The sequence below is a fragment of the Podarcis cretensis genome (genome assembly GCF_951804945.1).
Source record: "Podarcis cretensis genome assembly, chromosome: 12".
NCBI classification, from domain to species: domain Eukaryota; kingdom Metazoa; phylum Chordata; class Lepidosauria; order Squamata; family Lacertidae; genus Podarcis; species Podarcis cretensis.
The window spans coordinates 44,516,449-44,529,386 of record NC_137181.1 but is presented as its reverse complement, the minus strand read 5'-3'; the positions used below and the strand labels follow the sequence as shown (position 1 = coordinate 44,529,386).

The window sequence follows — 12,938 nt, the reverse complement described above, 5'->3', positions numbered from 1 at the left end:
CCTAAAACCAATACATTTTTACTTACCTTTAATATGTTGTTACAACTGTTGTTTTACGATACAGAGCAACAGGGATGGAAGAAATCAGGAGAGAAGCAATGATTGGCTTCACACACACACACACACACACACACACACTACAATTTTTTACATAGCACACACACACACACACACATCATGATTCGCGATATATCGTTATGTTGTATATTATGAAATCAAACTGATTTTTGACAACGTATCAATACATTGCCCAGCTCGTGTGTGTGTGTGTGTGCGCGCGCGTGTGTGTGCGTGCGTGCGTGCGCACACTATGCTAAAAAGATGATGTAAGGATAACTGTAAAGCCAGCCAATGATGAGTGGGTAGAAGCAGGGAGTTAGGGGGTCACTTGTTCAGAATGCTGGTGGGCTTTATAAGCATGCAAAATTTATATTAAACCAGATCCCCACTTGCATGTAGCCATGTGACCCTGATAAGAGGAAACTTTCATGCCTGTAGCTAAAAACCCAAGACAGTGCTGTAACATTTGCCTGCAGCTCCCTTGAGGCCCAGCTAAATTTCAGTTCCCGTCCATATCCGTAACTCTAAAATGACAAACACTGTAGCTCAAGCATCCCCAGAAACAGTATATAAAACGTATATAAAAATAAATCAAAGCACTTAACGGGTGTGTGTGCAGCATAAGCACAGCATAAGAACAGACAATTTTAAGTTGAGGAAAAGAAACTATATTGAAAGGAAAGAGGGGGTGGTCGCTCCTTGCGGGTATCTGGAGAACGGGCAGTTTAGATGAAAGGTCAAACTTCTAAGAGAGCTTGCTAGGAATAAGTTTGTGTGCTGTTGGGAATTCCCAAAGTAACTGGGAAGGAAAGCAGAAGTTCAACTTTGTTTTTGTCTTATCGTCCAAAGTAGCATATTCTTTCCACTTGGAAGTCTAGCTTTGTTTTTTGTTTTAAATTACCAAATAGCTATGAAGAGGGGAAATAGAGAAAATGCTATGTAAAAAAGTGAGATGCCACTCCCTTAAGCAAGCTAGCGTTGGCATAAGGAGTGAAGCAAGAAGTACATAATGCAGATATGCTTGGAAAAGAATCGGGCTGCCTTATATGATTCTGGAGTTCATGTCAAAGTAGCACAGCTACTAAATAGGAAATCTATTTTCACTGCTATTGACAGTGCTTTTCTTCTAGGGGAAAAAGGTGTCAATACTGCGTACTCTTGAGTACCCCCCCCCCCGAAAGAAAAGCAATGGTGTTTCGCTTGGGTTTGTGTGTAATGGTATATACAATTTGTTTTATTGTCGCTAGAGCGTGAGACTCTTGATCTCAGTCATGGGCTTGAGCTGCACATTGGGCAAAGATTCCTGCATTGCAGGCAGTGGTGTGCGGCCATTGGACTAAGGGGACTAGGCTAGCCACCTTAATGTTTCCCTAGTGCTCCCTTCTCAAGGCCCGGAAGGCTTAGGGAGGAAGGTGCGAGGCTCTGATGGGTCCAAGATCCATCCTGCCATCTTCCCAAAGCCCATCTGGCTTTTGGAAGGTGACAGAAGGGCTTCAGCATCCTGTCAGAGCCCTGGCACCTCCTTCACAAAGCTGGGAACCTTCTGCCTGGTTTAGGGTGGGAGGTGCAATGTCACACTCATGACATTGACGACAAATGTCACACTCATGACATTGACCCCTCACGCCCCTGGCAAGCTAGAGCCTCTGGCCCTAACTGTTCCCCTTTGAAAAATTTCACTGCGCGCCACTGATAGCAGGGGGTCCGACTTCCAACTCTACAATTCTACGATTCTAAATCTTCTGTTTACATTAAGAAAGGAATAATGGGGTGATATAAAGCTGCGGTGAAGAACCTCAAGCTAAGTGCCTTTTCCCGTTCTTTCCGCCTAGCCTTCAAGATTACACCAGGGTGGAATCTATACACATATTAAAAAAATAAAAATAAAAATGTGAAAATGCTGTATTTTAAAACGTTTTGAAAAAATACATTGAAATTTGCATAGCTCACTTTCACCATCTAGTGTCACATTTGTATATTGCAGTTTACAACACATTTTAAATGTTTAATTTGCAGCTGTGCGGCTGAGTCCCAGGCCATGGCCCCTCATCATCCGGGAATTGTTTTGCCTGGCTGAAGATCATCCTTGAACTGAAGTAATGAATGCCTCTTGCTTCCTTGGACGAAGGGTGGAGGTGTGTGTGTGTGTGTGCTGAGAAACCTCTGGAATGCAGCCTACTCTTCAAAGGTAAGTGTGACATCCACATCTCTGCTCATGTTTGCCTTGCGTCCATCCCCCCATTGTAGCCCCCCCATTGCCTGTGGTTAAGTATAAACGAAAAAGCGTGTCCTTGGGGGTAGACCGAGGGACAAAAAAGTTAACGCACAAATATAAAGAGGGAAGATGTCCATTAATGTTAAGATAATATATAATTAAATAATTTTAAACTTCTGCACTAGAAATATATGGAAAAGTCAGCCTTTCATTCTATGACTTGCCCTAGGTCTAGCAAAAGGATAAATGCTGAACTTTCAAATGGGGTGAACAACAGCTTTCGCAAACCGCGAATGCACAAAAAGATGGGAGAATCTGCATAGCCAACTTAAGTCTCAGCGCCACGGAATAATTGTAGAGCCTGGGCAAATTTTAATGTGATTTAGGTTGCTTTCCTTTACTGATTTACTTGGAAGCGTCCCACTGAACCTAGTGGGATTTACTTCCAAGCAAACTTGACATAACCAAAACTTTGATTTATTAGTCTGCCAATTAAAAGAGCAGTTCTGTGCCCTCTAGGAGGGTGACTGGGTGCTGTGGACCTCCCTCTTCACTGACTAAGAGGGAAGTCTATCCCTGGAGGTCTCTGTGGTGCTGTAGTCAGAAACAGAGCCTTTTAGGGAAGTCTGCACCAGATAGAAGATTGTGGCCAGAGAACGTATCAGGATGTGCAATTCCTCGGCTATGGATTCTTTCCTCACAACTATAGGACTGTTCTTCAATTCAGTTGGAGCTTGCAGTTCCTATTTAAAAATTACGCCCAGATTATTATAATTTCTGTGTATTTCAGGGTCTTTTGAGCTATGTTATAATAGTGCAATTATCCACAGAATACACTTTCCTCCTTCCAAACTCTGAGATTATCTCAGTCCAGATGTTGTGACAGTCTTTATTTCTCAGGAGGATTTCAGAGGTCTCACTCTGACCCGTTAGTGCTGGACACTGTGCCGTCCTTCAGTTTGATCCATGCCAGCCTCAAGAAAACACAAGACTCAGTGCTTTTCTTTAGTTTTGTTTTTTTTATTGAAAGCTTCATCAAAGAAAAGAGAGGTTTAAACCTAACATCCACTGATCTACAGAAAGCCCCAGGATTGGGAAAATGGCAGCTATTAGGATTGTGGTACAAACAGAAATAATAAAAAAAAAGAACGAGGGGGAAACCCTCCCCTTAGCAAGACAGAACTTTTCATGACATTTTGAAACATTAGCACAAAGATGCCCTTACAAGTCAGAATCGTTATCTTAATTCCTTTCAGAGTTCTTTTGGGCTGCACTTTGGGAATTGGGAGGCCTGCAAAGGGGTGTTTTCCATTTACTGGGTAGGAATTTAATCTTGTTTCACAGCCCTGGTTCCTTGATTCGATTTCATTTTAACAGTTTAAAGTTTGCTGTATGAAATATTGACACTTCCGGTTTTATTACAAGAAACTTACTTCCTTGAGGTGTATATCAATGAGGGGAAGAAGAGCTTGTTCTTAGCATGACCATTTAGGCCAGCTTAGTTCTGCCAATCTTAAATTTGCAATCTCCAATTAGTAACATTGTGTTTTTTGTAAGACCAATGAACAAAACATTATTTTTTGTGTGCTGTAGATAGACTAGGCCCATGATGTGTCTTTGTCCAAATATTCACCTGAGTGCTTCTTTGTAAAGATTGTTGGTCAGGTTAGGGATGAATGAAGGTTGGATACAACTACCCAACACATGATGATTTTTTAAAATTTCAGCTTATATTATTGGCTTTTTGCTTGTGATTGGGACATTTGATTTGCTTGCCACAAGGAGACACAAGCAGTGTGGCATACCTCTCCCTTCATTTCAATATTCAACCAGGGTAACAATTAGGATATCAAAGGGATCATTTTGACTTTTCAGATGTAAAAACATCTAAGGGTAACCCCTCATATACTTTATAACTTCACAGTGAAGCACTAAAATTGCTATTTCCCCAACTGCAAAGGCACAGCATGAACAGTCAACCTACATGTTTCAACCAGTTCAACCAAGTTTGCTGAACTGGCCCATGCAATTTTTCAGCTTTTAAAAACCTACTGACCCAAACCTTTTAGATGCACAAAACTTCTTTCCAAAGTAAAAAACAAAAACAAAACAAAATCAAGTTAGAAAACACAATTATAATCTAGAACAAAACCCTTCCCTCCCCCAGATTTTGTTTTCAGTAAAAAAATCTTTCAGCATCAGAATGTAGTAATAATTCGGGACTAATAGCAGATCATTCACAGCTCCTAACAAACAGTTATTAGGATGGAAGAACCTCAAGTGTAATAGCTGTCAAAATATAAACCCATTTATGTAAACACAAGAATTTTAATCCCCACAGAAGCAAACCCGACATTCACTTTACAGCATTTGTCAAACATTTCCATTTATTTTTTTTAACAAAGAACATGTCAGTAAAAGTGAAAATACTGTTTCTTTTCTGTAGTCTGAGGTATGAAGAGGAATTTGAGATTGGAATCCACTTTAGGTGATATGACAGTAGAAGAAGGGTTTTTTCCCCCCTCCTAAGAGAAATAACCTTTCTTCTGATGTTTCATGATTCCTGAAACTGCTCAACAAGGACTAGAAAGATCTGATCAGTCACTGACCTTCCTTGCTAAGTATGCACATGGGTGCTTACATGCATGATTATGTTTATGCTTTATTCAAAATGAAGTAACTCACCCACCGCTGTAGAGGAACAAGATAGCGTTTTTTTTTAAAAAAGGAGAGGTTCTCTGAAACATGCAGCGTGCTTTTTCCCCCTTTGCAATGTCATCACACCGCTAGAATATCCTTGGTCTAACGCTGAGGACTTGAAAATCCTTTATACCTTTGTACATCAGAACCAATTTCATGTTAAATAAAGCCTTGAAATGAAATGTTGGCCATGTATGACTCAAACACAACTATCTTCAAATTCCATATTTGGTCTCATCACCATGTGGATTGATTCATTATGTTAAGCCCATAATCACACTTTTCACACGACTTTTACTATACAGGTAATAGTCCCAGAGACTATACTTAAACCTGTTTCACTCATGTCAGTCTCAGCATTAAAATGATAGGGATGGTGGCTGATAAGCCACCTTCAGGCTTAAAATCATGAACCAAGGCAACTTTCTACATATTTCACATCATTTCTTTAATACCATAGACAACATAATTTAGATCAAAATACTGTGACATATTAAAAATAAACTTTTATTACACTGCAGGCATTCTCAAATCTGCTGAGTTTGGTCGCCACACATACATAAATAATATCCTTCCTTCTTATTTTTGATAACGTAAAATGCATTTTTAATGCTTAGGCTCACTGCAAAATCCCTTGTTTGCCTGTTCACCACTTTTCTTCCTCAGATGTGAACACCAATATTGCAGAACACAATGGAATTACTTCAAAATATCTCTAAAGTTCTGCTTTGAACTACTGCAGTGAGACACTTTAAGCTTCTTGGCAAGCCATGCAGCTATGAACCCACAACCAGGAACACTTTCAGGGTTCACTGACAGAGGAATCCAAAATCCTTGGATGCTACCAGGGGGCCTTCAAAAAATAGAATCTTACAAGACAACTGTGTAATTTTTAAAAGTCTCTTTTCCAGCATTTTAAAATCTTACCCTTTGCTCCGTAACTAGTCACCATAATCAAATACTTGGATTCAAATGAATTGGCAGGAAATCAGCTCAGATCAAAATACTTTTGCTGAGCGGAGGTCTGGAACTGCTGAAAAAGCCATAGAATCCTTCAAACCATTTGTTGCAAGATAACATCAAGATCGAAGTCTATCTTTTAAGGCCCAGTTCAGATGTCGTCACAGTTGTGTGGTTAGTCATCCAAAAACTGCTTCTCAGCAATTCCGTGTTGCCTTGGCAACATGTGGAAGATGGGATCACAACTGGATAACCCTAATTGAGTTGTTTGCATGCCAGCATCCAATCATCCACCCAGCTGATGCTGATATTGGCATTTGATGGGCTCCCTCTGCATTGCTTTTGATTGGTGACCTAATCTGTACATTTAAGGTGCAGGATTATTAGATCAGGAAGAAGATGAACTTATGGGGACTTCCATGTGTCTGTGTAAGTGCCCGTCTGTGCAGGTGGGTGCTCAAAGAAGGGATCCAAAAAGAAACTTGTTTTCCTTCAAAATACATTACTGGAGCAAGGTCAAAAGGTAAAGGTAAAGGACCCCTGGACAGTTAAGTCCCGTCAAAGGCGACTATGGGGTTGCGGCGCTCATTTCACTTCCAGGCCAAGGGAGCTGGCATTTGTCCACAGACAGCTTTCCGGGTCATGTGGCCAGCAGGACTAAACCGCTTTTGGTGCAATGGGGCACTGTGATGGAAACCAGAGCGCATGGAAACGGCGTTTATCTTCCCACCACAGCGGTACCTATTTATCTACTTGCACTGGTGTGCTTTCGAACTGCTAGGTTGGCAGAAGCTGGGACAGAGTAACAGGAGCTCACTCCATCACAGGGATTCAAACCACCAACCTTCTGATTGGCAAGCCCAAGAGGCTCAGTGGTTTAGACCACAGCGCCACCCGCATCCCTATTACTGGAGCAAAATATAGATAAGCGGGTTTCAGCTCCATCCCTTCACTTCAACTCTCATTCTGAGAAATCGAGAGTCCTTACTAAACATTGCCAATATTCTGTAGCAGTAAGGGAATGCTCAGTGCAATAATTTAATCAATAGCGAAGGTTTCGCAATTCCTTCTCTCTATAGGATATTAAGGGGTTAGATATCCCTGCAAGAAACAGTCACTGATACTCACAAAGAACTTTAACACTGAGCACATAAAAATCATTACTGTCTGGGTAGACCTTGCGGAGGTTCTGAAATGCAAAGTCTATGTATATTGAGGTTGCAAACTTGCAAGCACCTTTGAGGGACATCAGACAGCTTACATGTCCAGCAAGGCTCAGATCTCTTCTAACAGCAGCCACACCATGTTGTGCTGAAAACGGCTTTAAAATCTGGAACCTAGTTTTGGGGGGAAATAAAACTTCTGTGGTTGTGCAAAGCAGATAACGTAATTCTAAGGATTTTTGAACTTGGACCTATCTAGGCCAAAATGTAAATATTCAAGCACCATCTCATTGTCCATGGAAATTCTGGATTTTATTTTAGTTACCAAGGGAGAGTTGGATAAAGACTATGCTCCTTCACTAGAGGAAGAAGAATCTTGTTTTCCAACTTGCCATTTATATTATTTTGCGCATTCGGGTCTGCACAAGGTCAAAATATTAAGTTCCTAGCATCTTGCAGCAACTGAACAAAGATCTTGAACCCACAAGCAGGAAGACTCATAAATGTGAAGCAAATCAAATAGTTAATAAAACTAAATTTAGAATCAAGGCTCACCCCTTGGGTTTTTTTTTTTTGAGGGGGGTGTTTAGTGGCCATTTATGCCAGTGCAGCCCCGAACATATTATGGATTTACTTCCAGGCTGTTAGCTGATCAGTTTATCAAAGTGGATCTATCAATGTCAGGTGATTTATAGGAACGGATAGTTCTTTCTTTTCCTTTTGCCAAACAACAAAGAAGTAGGGTGTCTGAAGGAAATTAAACAATCGAAACAGCTTTTTTAAAAAAACACCTGAAGTGATGATATGGACTATTTACTGCCACCGCCGCCCCACTGACATCTTAATCTTCCGTGATTTAACCGTATTTGCTGAACCAAGTCAAACAAAATGAGAATGTATAAATAAAGCAACAGATTTCTGAACAGAAGAATCAGGAAGGTACTTCAGCATATCCCATCAGCCACACGGTAGCTACCTTGCAGCCTCACTGTCAACAGCAATGAGACTTTTCTTTGCACCAAACTACAATTTGTACAGGAACATTTTTTTTTAAAAAAAAGAACAAAACAATAACGCGTGCTTCTTTCATATTCAACAAAATTGTGCCACAGAAGAATAATCTCTATTTTATACATACAGGAAAAAAGATACAGCATTAAAAGGAAGAAAAATAAGGCTGGCTTGATTATTTTTCCCATTTCCCATCCAACAGGCACACGCTTTCCAAAGGAAAAAAAGAGAAAATAATCAAGGGATGATCACAGAAAGTAAACAGCAGTGGCAAAGCACGTGAAAGAAAGGAAGAAGCTAGAGATCTTTACATAACATGGAAACTCTTCCCATGACCCCAGCGCTGTGGTCCTTTGAGTCAGAATAGTCCATATGTAGTAACTGGAAAACTACATGTACTTTTAGAATCTCACATAGCCAGGCCCCCTTGTCTATAACGGTTGGCTAGATGGTTTCACTGTTTTTAATTTTTACGTTTTTCATATTGAACGTTGCATATTTAGCAGCTATTTGTTTGGATAACCCAATCCCATCCCCACCAAACAAGAGATACTTACATTAAAAATAAGGAAACACTTTTTAGCATTCTTAAAAAAATACTTGATTCTTTAAAAAGTCATTTAAAGTAACCATGGACTCCGTGGACATTCCTCCCACAAACTTCCTATCCTATCGCTGAGGCTTGTGTGTTTCATAGGTTGCATCCTTAACATCACAACTGGGACCATTGAACCTGGTCGATTCAAAGGAAACCTGTTTTAGCATTTATATATATATATATAATATTATTGTCACTTTTCAGTATGGTTACCCTGTTTTGAAGACACCACTGTCATTGCGGTGAACCCATCATCATTTAACAGCCACCCCACCACTGCTGCCACTGGAGGCCATTTCAATCATTTGGGCTTTGTTTAAGTGCTTCCTTCGCTAGATCTTTTTGCCTGCTACAGAGAACAGAAATCTTCTACTTTGGTGCCTCATTCATCAAGAGTGGTGGCAATATTGGAGCAGTAATCTCCAGGAACCTGTCCAACCTCTATGGGAATGCTCAGGCTTATGTTATGCTTAACTTCCCCTTCGTTTTTAAACCATGTTTACACAGCAGAGATTCCCAGTGGATTGTGCCGCTTGTTGAAACTTACTAGAGAACAAGGAAGTTGGAAATGAATGGAATGCATACTTTTAAAACTTTCCACATACACTTATAAGGGAACTGGTAAAATTTGGAGGCGCCTTCTTCACTGCCAGTCCTAAAATTCTCACTGCATGACACCCTTCCCTTTTTTGGGTGGGGGAAGGATAATTCTCTTAGGCCCTCCAATATATAGACTCCATAAACTCTTTTATCATTTAAAAATAGGGTTTCTTTGCCAATTCAACGTACTTGCTATTGTCTTTTGCCTAATCAAACTAATTAGTGATTGTCAGCAAACATATTAAGACAACAGAAAGCCAGTTAGTACAAAGTGGTTGTTAGCTTCATGCTAGCATGAGAGAACTAACCATTTTAATCTTTCTTCTTGCAGGGGAGAGTTAAGACGAAAACACCAATCGTCTACTTTTTAGAATCATCTTCTAAGTGACTTGAACAGACCACCAAAATGCAAAATGGAGATGGCTGGTTCTGAGCACTGGAAGATGACCCAGGGAGGAGGAAGAGGAGGAGGAAACGAACCTGTGAGATGCTGAGAAGAAGGAAGACCGTAGGTTCAGTACAAAAGAAATCGGACAACGCAATGGAAAAGCTCGGCAAAGTTTAAATGCACCTGGGTAAGAACAGCTGGCGACTGATATCTTTCTCATGCTGTGAAATTCTGCTAAGCATTGCTAAGTACCAACTACTCAGAACTTTCCATTAGAAGCCTAAGCATATAGAATGTACAACACCAGTGGAAGGTAGTTTAAACAAACACTAAGTTAAGAAACTGGTCCGGCCATGTAGGTCAAATAAAGATATTTTTTTTTAAAAAAATGAAGAAATAAGGAGGGGGACGACTCTATCTTCTGGACTGCGGTAGGTTGTCATTTCATCTTTGGTATAAAATAGGCCATCCATGGGCTGCATTTGATCACAACTAGGAAAGACTACAGAAATTGTCAACAATTTCTTCTAGCTATTGCTTTTTTTTTTTGCACTTTTTTGACCATAAGCTCCTATCTACTTAAGTCCCCCCCCCGCCCAATGCTTTTAAGCTAGGTGTTTGCAATGTGACAAGCTAAGCAGACTAAAAACTTTTTAAAGCTCATAAAAAAGACTGCAGATAAAAAGCACTAATGCTTTTGCCAGCGATCACACTTTGTAAATTAAAAAAAAAATCTCCATTCTGCAAGAAAAAAACCTGCATTCCTTAAAATGCAAGTTGATTCCCCCCCCATAGTTCAATAATTTTATTGTAAAACACTTTAGCTTTCTAGATTCTTCTCTGTCAACACTAAGAAAGTTCATAAAAGTCTGCATGTTTTTCAATTCTCGAAGTCTCCACAGTTCCTTTATCAACAAGTTTTCTTCGAAAGAAGAAAAAGATCGTTTTCTGCTAAACTGTACAGCTTTTATATATATATTTTGTTCATCCTAAAAATTCAGTCTGTTGAACTTCACCAGTTGATGCCATGGACGTTTGAATCCATTTTCCTTTCTTCTACCAAGACGTTGACAGCTTGCCTTGAGAGCCTTTGACGTCCTTAAAATTAAGGCAATTAAGATTCAAGATAAACCTTACCTAAACATTTCTTAAAAAAAAAAAAACAAAGAAAGAAAAATGAACCCAAAATAAAAGACACACTGGATTTCACGGAGAAAGGGGAAAGAGTAGCTGGATTCTTGAGGAAGACCATTAGTTTTCATCTCAGCTTGCTCCCTCTTGACATCATCGGTTCTCTGTTTTTGTGTGTTTTTGGAAAACAAAAACAAATCTATCTACACTTCCAAGTAAATTCTGAATTTCAAATGTTCATCCAGATAAAAGACCAACCCAGTGTTTTGCCGTGGGTTTTTTTTTTTCTTTAATAAAAAAATAGCAAAAATAAAACTATCAGACTACATGACTGAACAATCTGCACAGCACATAGAAACACTGTTTTGTTTTCGTTGGGTAAGGTAGAAAATTAAAAGAAAACTCTGTTGATGCCTGTGCAAACTGGATGCCAACTTCTTGTTCGGTGAAGTTTCTCCATTCAAGGCAAACTTTTCAGACCGACATTTTTCAGTCCTGTTTATTGTCTGCAAAAACAATTGAATTAAAGTAATCATTAAATCAAAATAATCCTGCCTACCTACTTAAAAAAATAAATCCCCACCCCTTGGCTATAACCAAGCTGAACTTACTTAGCATAGGGAGAATGCAGAAAATGCAAAATGCTTTAAAAAAATACATTGAGACCAAAGGATTATAATAAGTGTATCTGTAAAATTCTTGAAATGCCCTGGGCCCTAGAGATCACCTGGTTGGTCCAATCAAACTTTCCCTTAACACTCCCCAAAATAACCCGCTACTGATTTGCAGACATTGGAAAGGCACACCTTGTATTTATTTACCTGGCTAATTCAAAAGGCGGACAGTGGGTGAGATCTGCTGACCTAGAACCCCATATATCATAAATGGATTTAAAATTGGGGGGGGGGGGTATAGAGATCTGAAAAATAACAGCAAGAACAAGTCATTGTCGGCATCCATCTGCCTTGAGAGACAATGGAGTGAGCCTCTGGGGGGTGAATTCAAATCCCAGGAGAATCACAGCGCCTGCGGTGGCTGCAGAGACTGGTAGCTCATAACTGCGGCCTCCTATGTTGTTTTTGCAGCACCAAAGTGACCTCTCTGAAGCGCAAGCCTGGGCAATGTGTCTGGAGGTCCTGGGCTGCCCAGACAAGACCCCCCTCTCGGCCTCACTGATGTGGTCCAAAGGAAAGCAGAGCGATACGTTTGGCACCAGCTTGGCTGCAGGAGTTGTTGGCAGGTTGCCTTAGGGACTCCACTCTAGATTTGTGCATAGCTTACTTAGCCTCCCGAAAATGTCCCGCAAGGCAGCGAGTATAGAACAAGGAGACACTTAATAAATTATAACGAATAGTTTCCAAAGCATTTTGCCTCTATTTGCACTCTCCCTCAACTCAGTCACTTATTTCTCTCTAACTCTCTTGACACGTCTCTTCTCAGCTGAACTTCCCACCTGCCACTCTCTGTAACACCCCCTGCTGTCAATAATTTCTTCACTCATCCTTTCTGTTAGAATACATTTAATGGCATGCATCTTCCTTTGACCCAGTGAAGAATTTTATAATTGCACAGAGAACCCAGAACGCTGCCTGGCACTTTCTAAGATAATCTTAGCTCCTTCTACCTCAGAAGCTGAGAGGAGTGCCTGCCATACAGAGACTACCTAAAACTATTGTCTTATGCCAAACAGGGGTGCCCTATCCCATTTCGCTTTGCCCTGCTGTCGTTGCCGCCACCACCACTATACCAGCTGCTGTCTCTTGCATGGACTGCCCACTCTCACTTCCACGCACCCTGCCAAATCCACTGCTGGTGGAGAAGCACCGCCACTATCAGAGGCCATTTCAGGCAACATTGGGCTGATTTGGGGCGAGATCTCACCCAGTGCCGTGTGAGATCTTACACACTTGGCAGGATTTCCAGTATTCCTGCCATTGTTGCTAAACCATGGGTGTCGTATGGTCTGCTGCCAGCACCACGCATGTGCCTCAAAATCAGACACAGCAAAGGATTTTCAGCAATAAGGGTGTGACGTAATACTGCTCCTAATAAAACTGTGTTGCTTACCACGGTAAGCGCTTGTGCACAATGCTACCACAGTACTGTATGCTA

General features: G+C 40.6%; 1 protein-coding gene and 1 long non-coding RNA gene across 10 annotated transcripts in view; one reads left to right on the top strand and one right to left on the bottom strand.

Annotated features, from left to right (window-relative positions):
- The window catches only part of LOC307199546, a 164,202-nt gene extending 154,118 nt beyond the window's left edge, over positions 1–10,084 (top strand). For all 4 annotated transcript variants that reach the window (XR_013832032.1, XR_013832033.1, XR_013832034.1 and 1 more), the window contains 2 exons: positions 2,077–2,248; positions 9,639–10,084. This is a non-coding gene — a long non-coding RNA (uncharacterized lncRNA). The remainder of the gene's footprint in view (positions 1–2,076; positions 2,249–9,638) is intronic.
- Positions 3,275–12,938, bottom strand: part of RBMS3 (RNA binding motif single stranded interacting protein 3) — a gene marked incomplete at its 3' end in the record, with an annotated part of 775,525 nt that continues 765,861 nt past the window's right edge. For all 6 annotated transcript variants that reach the window (XM_079947347.1, XM_079947348.1, XM_079947351.1 and 3 more), the window contains one exon: positions 3,275–11,332. In XM_079947347.1, coding sequence (XP_079803473.1) covers positions 11,326–11,332 — 7 coding nt within the window. The remainder of the gene's footprint in view (positions 11,333–12,938) is intronic.